General features: G+C 37.4%; 1 protein-coding gene across 1 annotated transcript; it reads left to right on the forward strand.

The window, feature by feature from the left end:
* Positions 1 to 665: 665 nt before the first annotated feature.
* On the forward strand, positions 666 to 1,738 carry LOC126960733 (cytochrome c oxidase subunit 7C, mitochondrial-like). Its single transcript, XM_050800342.1, has one exon. The coding sequence runs from the start codon at positions 1,471 to 1,473 to the stop codon at positions 1,660 to 1,662; it is 192 nt and encodes a 63-aa protein (XP_050656299.1). The 5' UTR covers positions 666 to 1,470; the 3' UTR covers positions 1,663 to 1,738.
* The last annotated feature ends 8,703 nt before the right edge of the window (positions 1,739 to 10,441 follow it).

Below are 10,441 nucleotides of genomic sequence, written 5' to 3' on the forward strand. Positions count from 1 at the left end.
ATCCATGGAATCCATGTTCCTGTGTTTCTGCAACATCTTTAGCAGATCACCTGGAAGGATGGCTGGTGTGTTTCAGTCTTGAATTGAAAAGACAGCCGTGATAGCTAGGTAACATTCCCTTCTCCCTTTCACTCTTCCAACATTTCCTCCTTTTGTTGTTGTTGTTGTTGTTTGTTTTTTTGCTCTCCAAAAATTTTGTAGTTTATTCCTTGCTTTCGGCTCCTCTTCTCTTGCAATATCTGGAGTGGTACACGTTTTTATTACTTGACACTGACCAGTTCTCTCTCTGGTGCTGGGATCATCTCTTAGACATCTTCTCTAGCAAGTATCTATTCTCTGATAATATTCACGTATTGAGGTGAATGTTACACTCATATACATCCTGTTTTTCAAAAGCTTCCATTTAAAAAAGTTTTCTCTTATGTTAACTTGAAATCTTCCTCACCTTATTTTCCTTTCAATTCTATTAAGTGGTTTCAGAACAAACAACAAATAATATACCCCTTATCCATGACTGAATTCTGAGACTATTAGAGTTGGATCAAAGACACATAGATGCACTTAAAATTATTTACTCAAATACTGACAAACCATGTGAAGAATGCAGATTCAGATCTTTGACCAAATGGACATGCTGATATTTGACACAGTATATGAAATGTATCCATTCAGTCACTGACTCAACAGATTCATTATTATTCATTTGTTAAATGTTTGTAAGTGTTTGTTAAACACTTCTGAAGCCCATCCTATAATCCAGGCAAATTTCCAAATATGTGGGATGATATCAGTGAGCTAAATAGACTAGCCCCATAAAAAGCAGAAGAGAAGAGGCTGAGGTGAGCACATCTGAATTTTTTTATGCCAAATCCACCAATTAGAGGAACCAATCCTCCTTCTCCAACAAGAGTGACCAGGAATCATGGAGAGAAACCAGAGGCTAGCTGAAGTCGAGGTGCGGGGGGTCTCTTTTTGGAAACATGAAGCAGGGAGAATGAGGCTCCCTTTGGCTTAAACTAGGCATGGCCAATATTAAAATGCAAACGTTGTAGGAGATGTCACAGAGCAAACCTTATCTTTCATTTAGATATCAGGCTGATATTTCTATGAACAGCTTTTGTAAATGGGCATCAGTTAAAGACTCTAGAAACACTGGAGTTAGTGATTTTCAAAATATTTAACAGTTTGTCATGAACACTGGCCAGTGTGAGTGGACCCTGGCGGTAATTTTCCGTATGGCCACACCAGTCGAACAGGTGAACTTGTCATTGGACACGAAATAACTGAGGAGAGAAGCTCAAGGCAGTCAGTTATAAGGAGGAATTTGGAATTACTAGAGATAAAGTCACTCGTTTTTGTTTACTGACGCCTGGCCCAAACACAACTCTGATTCTAACAAGGTCTTGGTGAGGTGCCGCCATTTCATCCGTCCTCGGTCTCTGCGCCTTTCGCAGAGCTTCCAGCAGCGCTATGTTGGGCCACAACATCCGGAGGTTCACAACCTCTGTGGTCGGTAGGAGCCACTATGAGGAGGGCCCTGGGAAGAATTTGCCATTTTCAGTGGAAAACAAGTGGGCGTTACTAGTTAAGATGTGTTTGTACTTTAGATTTGCGTTTGCTGCACCCTTCCTTATAGTAAGACACCAACTGCTTAAATCATAAGGATGTTTCAGTTCATCCATTTAACAGATATGAAGAGCATTTTAAGAGATATAGCCTCTGGAAATGGATCAAACTCTAACTCATGGCATACTGGATATGTTTGTCAATAAACTTATGACATGAATGCTTAAGGCCTCTTTTTTGAAATAGGGAATGTAATACTTGGCCATTTGCCTACTTTATTTATTTGAGTAACATTCCAGTATTACTCTGAGATTTAGCTTATTTAATGGTGTTAAACTGAGGTTATATTATTAAATTTTTGATTCCCAGGTCAGGATTTTGTTGGTAATTTATGCAATAAAAGGGAAATACAAATCAAAAAAAAAAAAAAAAAAAGAAATTATACAATCAAGAGTCACTTTCACTCTGAAATGTAAAAGATTGCATTCAACTTTTAAATTATTTGGGAACATAGTCACTTTTCCATACATTCCAGAAATAACTTTTTATTTGAAACTCTTTTAAATGTGTATTTTGCTCCTTAACTGACTAGAGTTTTGAGCAAGCTTCTAGCTGTGCAAGTAATCATTGCATATACTTATTCTTATTTTAAAACATTTTATCATTTCATATTTTCATTCTTATTTCTATAGTATGTCTTATTTTGTATTTGTAAGTGTTATGGAAATATTTGATGCAATATGAATAATCTTTACTTGTCACTATTGTGGTTACTAGTTCCTTGTAAGGCATTTTTTTTTTATCAGAAGGCTAATTTGTAAATATTGTAAAAATTTTAATAGCTTAAATCGTATATACAGCTAACTAAAACATTGCATTAATGATCAGTGGGGCTTGTGTCATTAGATCAATGTATTGAGCTCCTTTTCTTTGCAGAGGCTTTAGACTTGAGAGGGGCCTGGACTCGCCAGGAGTGAGGGTTTAACATGTAAGCCAGCAGTGTCCTTACAAAGATGTGCCCATTTTACATATAAAGAAACTGAGTCCCAAAGAAATTCAGTACCCTACCTTAGGTCAGAGACCACGGAGGAGAGCCAGTATCTGAAGCAGGTCTTAGCCAGTTTGATGCTGGGATGGGATGGGGGTGAGAACTCTGGCCCTTGGCCCCTGTAATTCCAAGTATGGGGTGGGTATGATGGCTAGCTGACTGGGGGTGGGATGGGACGGGATGGCCCGGTTTAAAGGCCAGCGTCTTCCTGCCTGCAAACACCCCCTCCAACCTTGATTCCAGGTCAGCAGGCTGAGGAGGATAGCCCTGTAGTGGACTGCTTGGAGCTCTCAGGCAACCCTTGTGGCCAGCTCTGCCAAAGCAAATCACTTAATTTCCTGGAGCCGGAAACTCAGTTAGGCCCAAGTCTGGTATGGAATGGAACAGGCACCCAGTCTGGGCCTCTTACCCCTCCATCAGGTAGAAAGAATTCAGTGGCTAACAGAGGAACTCCGTGTCTCATGCTCAGCACTGCACTTGGAACAGAAGACTCCCAAGACCCATGCCTGAAGCATCTGGGTTCTCAGTAATCTCTGCCAAGCCAGGTCTGAACGAGGGCAAGGGCTCAGGTAAATTTGCCTCAGTGAGCTCTGGAAGGCCAGAGGACCAAGGACGGAATGTACCCAATGGATCTGCCCTCTGCTACCCTCTCCTAATCAGAGTTAGGCTTTTGCTTTCACCAGGTGACAACCCCTAGAATTTTAATAGCTGCACCCAAGGAGCACCAATGAAGGGAAAGCAGGGATGGGCCAAGGTGATGGGGAGGGACAAGAACTAATAGCCCCCACTAGTTTGGCTCTTCCTGGCAGGTTGCCAATGTCCGGTAGCCCTCACCTAGTGCTGACACCTGTACATAGGGTCTCGGTTCCCACTTTATGAAAACAAGGCCTAACACAGAATCCTTTTAGCCTTCACTCTGTCCTGCCAAATCTCTTAGCCCTAGTCTCTGGATTGACTGTCTCAAGGCTCCAAAACCCACCTTATTCCTCCTGAGGTTTCTTGGAGTGCAGCTTGCGGGGGATGCTGTCATGCAAACTGCTCTGCTGGGTCTCAGTAGCCTTTCTTCGGGAGCCAGGCTTTGAGCTGCTGGTCAAAGTAGCACTTGACCTGCAGGGTACCTGTCAACTCTTTGACCTGGGTAATGCATGTCTTTGCCAGCAGTGGACTCAGAAAATCTTCCACATTTTCCACATTCTTCTGCAGGGCCCAAATATGCTCCTCCGCCTTCCCGACCAGTTGTAGACAGGGATGCTGTATATCTGAGAGCACTGCGCTAATTAGGGCAAGTTGGATGGCTGTCTTTGCGAGGCTGCCAGCTAGTAAAACTGAGATAATGTTCGTGCTTTGGGGGCATGAAGATGCTGGTAGGGGGTAATAGGCACTCCACAAATTGGTATTCGTCCATACACTCTACAGACTGGGGTAATCTGGAGACCCCTGAACCTGGCTCAGCTACATGGTGAACAGCCAGACTGGACGCTGGCTCTCCAGTCCAGCAGCGCAGCCCAGAACATAGATGTTGCCCTGTTCTGTCCTTGGGCTCTAAGACATTTTTCACTGAGGCCAAAGCTATTAAATTTTTGCAAAGTTGTTTCCATTTTATAATGCAAAATATTGTGACTAGATAAAACTTTTTCTAGACGACTATCTTATTTATAATTGTAATATTTTCCAACCCTGTCGAAACATGATATGCTTTTATAATTAGAAAAATATTTGCATTATTTAAATACTTCATACATATAATCTTGACACATTGGATTAGTTTTTTATAAGTTTGGCACATATTTATTAAAATAGAATTGGAAAATTTTATAGTAAGCATACTTCTATTTGGTTGCATTGTTTTAAGAAACAACACAACTATATTCTCAGCTCTTGTTAAATATGTGTTTGCTTCAGTTAAGAACTTAGGAGATTTATTCTGAAGTCAATAGAAAAAACACAATTCCTTTCTAGGCGTGTTGCTTACAGGGTCTTGCTGAGGTGTATTGATCTAGGTTAGTATTAACGTAGCTTCATAGCCAGGAATTTCAATACAGATAAATAAAGGGCAACTGCTAGATTTTTAATTAGAAAAAAACACAACAAAGGCACTATTGTCTTGACATATATATATGTCACATATATATTGACACATATATGTCACATATATATTGACACATATATGTCACATATATATTGACATATATACATATATATGTACACACACATACATATATACATACATATTTTAGTTATATAAACAAAGACCTTTGGATTTCACAACTTATTTTGTATTTAATTTGAATTTCAGTATTTGATGATTTAGTTCTTTAAAATGTTATACCATCATAATATATAAGGAGATTAATTATTTAACTTACATTTTAACACTACAAATTGTGATCTTTAGTATAAAAAACCTAACCTGCCAAGTTATAGGAACTACAGCTGTAATACAACATAGAACAAACCTTGTTTTTCACAGGTTTTCTTCAAATTCTCCAAATTATTACCTGATACTGATTCGATTTAATTAAGAAGAGTGAAGTGATAGTTCAGCTCTACTCAAACAGAAGACATGTACTTCCAAGAAGATGGAGTTTGCAAAGATCACATTGGCACATATTCTGTCCATAGATTTTCTACTGTGATTTAGCTGGATAAGCTTATGCTACACATTAGTGTGATAAGGCTAAAATTATTGATTTGTATGAAATGTAAATTAAGTTTTCAATATTTACCATTGGAAATGGGTGGTTTATATTTTTGTTTTTTCTTAGTTCAGGACCACTTGAATCCCCCCAGGAATCCACTGCAATTATTATATTCCAGTGTCAGTGAGTGAGAAAGAAAAGAAGGAGGATGTGTAAGAAAGGGCTTGGAGAGTCTGGGGGCCTATGTGAGTCTTTGTGCAAAGCATATTAACTCTGACTCTGCCCAAAACTTACAGAGAAGATATTCAGATGTATAATAATTCTCTATGTAGCTATGGGATATATGGGAGCCAGTATGTTATAGTGGTTAAGAATACAAACTCTAACATCACATATAGGTTCATATCTTCCCTTCAGCTCTTAAAATCTATGTGGATTGGACAGGTTAACTAATTTTCCTCTATGTCAGTTTCCTTAGTTTAAAATAAGCATTTTAATGGTCTCTAATGTAGAGGCAATAATGCCTATAAAAGCCCGTTATAGTAAGCACATGATAGTAATTTCTCTTCCGTCTCAAATGTCAGATACCAGAATATGGGTATTCAGAAATGATCATCGTTGAGTTGATTCATTATTGTAAATGAGTTCAGCTTCTCTCTGACCACCTGATTTTGTTACCAATCCAAATTGATTATAATCACCTTTGCAGTTGTGGTTTACTCATTATCTCTGAAAATATAATTTGAGTCTGTGCATTTAAAAGAAAGAATGACACATTTTTTATTGAATGAAGTTAAATGAAATTCATCTCATTTTTTTCTTTTCCTAATTTCAAAAACTAAATTGAGATACAAAAATGTGAGATTAAAAGTGTTTCTATATTTAATGTTTCTATATTCTATATTTAAATGTTTACATCATGTCCTGGAATCGAATGAGAGTTAGAAATAAATATATATGCCTTTACGGTGCATGAATAAATGCATATGCCTTATCGTATGCATTAAATGTTTCTTTATTTAGATGTCCAGTTACACTGATATACGATAGCTCTTTGAAAATGAGTAATTGGTCCTTATAAAAGAGGAAATTGGGATGCAGAGACAGACAGAGGGAAAAAACTATGAAGACAAAAATTCTTCACAAAAAACTGTGAAGAACAGCCTTGTGACTGGAGTGATTCATTTACAAACCAAAGAATACCTGGGGCTACCAAAAACTGGGAGATGGGCCTGATAAAGACCCTTACTGGGAGCTTTCACAGGGAATGTGACCTGCAGATGCCTTGATTGTGGACATCTAACCTTCAGAACTGTGAGACAATAAATTTTTGTGTTCAAAATCAGCCAGTTTAGGGGACTTTTTTTTACAGCTGTCCTATCAAACTAATACCGGACTTAGGATCACATTTAAACAAGGATTGAGGATTTTAGATTCCTTCCATACCACAAACAGAAATAACAAGAATCTTTAGGGTTTTACCCTGTTTCTCATCGACAACCAGCCAGCACTAAATATGAAGTTGCCACAAAGCAAATTTGCTATATGTAGATTTCATGAGGGTTGTTTCCTCACACAGTTTGTTTTCAGCTCCCCGAGTATCCAGGACTTTAAGAAGAAAAATACATCTGTCCAGAAATTCTTGGGAATATTGTATGCAATCAACAGAATTTGTCAATTGTATCAGTTTTCCTATAATTGTTCCAACAAATTACCATAAACTTAGTGGATGACAGTAGCACACATTTATTATTTTACATTTCTGAAAGTCAGAGATCTAAAATCAGTCACTGGGCTAAAGTCAAGGTGTAAGCAGAACTGATTCTTCTGGAGGCTCTAGGGGAGACTCAACTTCCTTGCCTTTGCCACCTTCCCATCCACATTTTTCGGTAGATGGCCTCTTATTCCACATTTAAACATAGCAGCATATCAACTTCTAATCTCTCTCGCCTCTCTCCTCTCTCTTTGCTTCTATTGTCAGATTACATTTACTGTCTTTGAACTGTAAGCCAAAAATAGGATTCTAAGTGCCCCAGTCAACTGAATGAACCTCTCCTCTTGGCCAAGGGCATTCCACAGAAAACCTGAAAAGCTAGTTCTGGCGGTGATGGGAAGGAGAGGTCAGACATGTCTATACTCTCCTCTCTTTGGAGTTCAGGGACAACTGATCATTATTAACAGTAAAACAGAGATCTTAAGACTGACTAAACAGACTCTAGTGATAAGATACCAAATTCCAACCTGACTCTAGTATAGCATCACATGACAGATAGCAGGCCCTGAAAGAAATCAAAGTATTTTACCCCCAAATATATTTCTTTTGTATATTTTGAAATGGTCCTGCTAAGCTGTCTTTTCTGGGAAAAATCGACATTCAGTAGAGAATGTAGATTCTCTACATGTAGATCCTTTATAGGACTTTTCCTGATCCAGGAGAGATCAGGTGTATGGCACCTGTTTAGGTCTGATTAGAAATATTTCCCATGTCTTCTCTCTGAAGTCTAATACTTGGAGATTTCATTTGCATAATAAGCACCTTGGTCTCCACAACTCTTTATCTTAACACAGACATTCCTTTCTATTGTTTCCAGGTCTTTAGATGATAACTTAACTCTCTCAACCAATTGCCAGTCAGAAAATCTTTGAATCCACCTCTGACTGGAACCCACCCTCCCCCACGATCCCCTCTCACCACCTTCGAGTTGCCCCACCTTTCTGGACCAAACCAGTGTCTACCTTGCATGTATCGATTGATATGTTATGTGTCCCTAAAATGTATAAAACCAAACTGTAATGCAACTATGTTGGACACATGTTCTCAGGACCTCCTGAGGCTGTGTCATGGGACTTAGTCAATCATATTTGGCTCAGAATAAGCCTCTTTAAATATTTTACGGAGTTTAACTTGCTTTGTTGGCAGAACCTCCTACCTTTCTCTCGTAAGGACCCTTGAAACTACCTGGGGCCTGCCCAGATAATACAGAATAATTTCCACATCTCAAGATCCTTAACATAATCATACTGCAAAGCCTCTTTTGCCATGTAAAATAACATATTCATAGATTCTGAGGATTACAATGTAGACATTTTTGGAGGACCCTTATGCAGTCTACCACACCAGTAAATATTATCTGCAAAGTACATTGCTCTAAATATCAATTAAATTTTAAAAGAGCCTTATAAAAAGTTGGTCTTTCAAAACTATGCCTCCAGAAAAGCTGACAGAAGAAACCCAGTGCAACTACTTAGTTGACTTAATGCAACTACTATGTTCTTTTGATGATAATCCATTTATTTCTTCTGGAAACGTTTATGAAACATCTGCTAATTTATAAACACCTTTTACATTTCTCCTTCATGCACACTAGTTGAGGAAGGAGACTATAACAAGTAAACAAATAAATAAATGCTATACTTTCAGGTCTTGAGAAGTGCTATAAGACAGAAGATAAAGTTAAGTAAGGAAACTGATAATGAATGATGGATTACTATTTTAGATGGGGACATATCTCTGCAGATAGTGACATTTGTAGAGGTTTGAATTAAATGAGGAAGGAAGAAAAGTAAATACTTGGCTATGGATTTTTCCAGGGAAGAAAATTGATATTATGAAGTTGTTTGTATCAAAGACACATTGTTCTTAAGTGAGTGATAATTCATTATACCTTAATCAAAACAAGAAATTGTTTTTTAATCAGTTGTCATGTCAAATATAGCCTAAGGATTCTGATACAGAGTAACAAATGATGCTTCCTCAGATATGCTTATGTAGAAATAGACTCACTTAAGGTATGTGTCCTTAGATGAAATCATATCCACAATCTTCTAAAGGAGTAGAGCTGAAGGTCATTACATAGCTCTTGCTCTTAAAGTCCTGGGCACATTTTGCACAAAATATTCTTTATTCATTGGGGTGACCTGTTATAGCACCTGTAATATAACATTCATCGTCAAAATGGCTTTGTTTGTATAAGCATTGGTGTATGCAATCCTTAGAGAGAGCTCTTTTGCTAAATAAGGGCCAAGGTACTTCCTCGTGCAGCAAAGAAGCAGGTCAAGAGCTGTACTGGACAGCCAAGACTTCATGCTTCCTCTCTGCTTCATAGTTACGTATATGAAATTGAACTGATAATGAAGCACAATACTCTGTAAAATATCTGCTTCTTGTGAGTCTGAGTTGGCAAAACATTTCTTTATATTTCTCATTGTCTAATAATTTTTCCTAATAAGAGCCACCGAGAGTATGTTATTATTCAATTTAATTCAGTAAGTCCTCATTTAAGGGCACCAATTTGTAGCACAAAATTAGATAGTATGCAAATGCATAATAAATGAGTGAAATAATTACTTTTTCAAGCAACTTATAATCTACTTGAATGATTTCAATTACAACTGCATAAATATCAGAACATCACTTGAAGAAGCTTCTGTGAGCTCGTGAGAATTTTACACACAGTAGGTTTTCAAGGATTGTTGGCTGAGAGTAATTGAGTCATCGCTGAGGCTAAGTTAGAAAATTATTAAGTCTGGTTCATTGTCCTCTGCTTCTATGCCCTCTATTAATGCCATAAGAATAAAGTCAATTCGATAAGAGAAAGTCCGACCTGACAGATCAAGAATAAATAAATATGAGAACTGTATCATTATTGTGCTGGGAGAAAATTGGAAAAACTGATTTAGACTTTCTATTATCCTTTAATATGTAACACTTCAATTTTGAAAACTAGATTTTATTGTGTAAGGCTACAAACACTATCACTCTAAAAGTCTAGGTTGATATAGCAAGGAGAACAAACTAAGAATAAAAATGGGGATAATTAAATTTTCTACAAGTACTGGCAATAATCAGGGCTTAATATCTCATTGAATTCCTATAGATTAGAACTGAAAGTGACTTAAATAACTAACTGAAGTTATTGATTGGTATATATAGTGTAGTGATTCCTTAATGTATGTAATAATTACTTTAAAAAGTATTTTAGAAATATTCCAAATTTTATATCAATTCAGAGCTCTATTGTTTTAATGTCTATATTCTTTTTGTTCTAATTTCTCTTGGAAAAAAAAAAAACACGGTGAATTGAATGCCCACAGTTTGATGTGGGGGTACTAATGATGGCTAACACCTATCGAACGCTTCCTACATTTCAGGTACACAGGCTTTATGATCACATGCATTATGTCATTA

This window comes from Macaca thibetana, chromosome 8 (genome assembly GCF_024542745.1).
Source record: "Macaca thibetana thibetana isolate TM-01 chromosome 8, ASM2454274v1, whole genome shotgun sequence".
Taxonomy (NCBI): Eukaryota; Metazoa; Chordata; class Mammalia; order Primates; family Cercopithecidae; genus Macaca; species Macaca thibetana.

What these genes read in the sequence shown, in the direction of transcription:
- LOC126960733 (XM_050800342.1), top strand. Translation starts at nt 1,471, where the DNA reads ATGTTGGGCCACAACATCCGGAGGTTCACAACCTCTGTGGTCGGTAGG.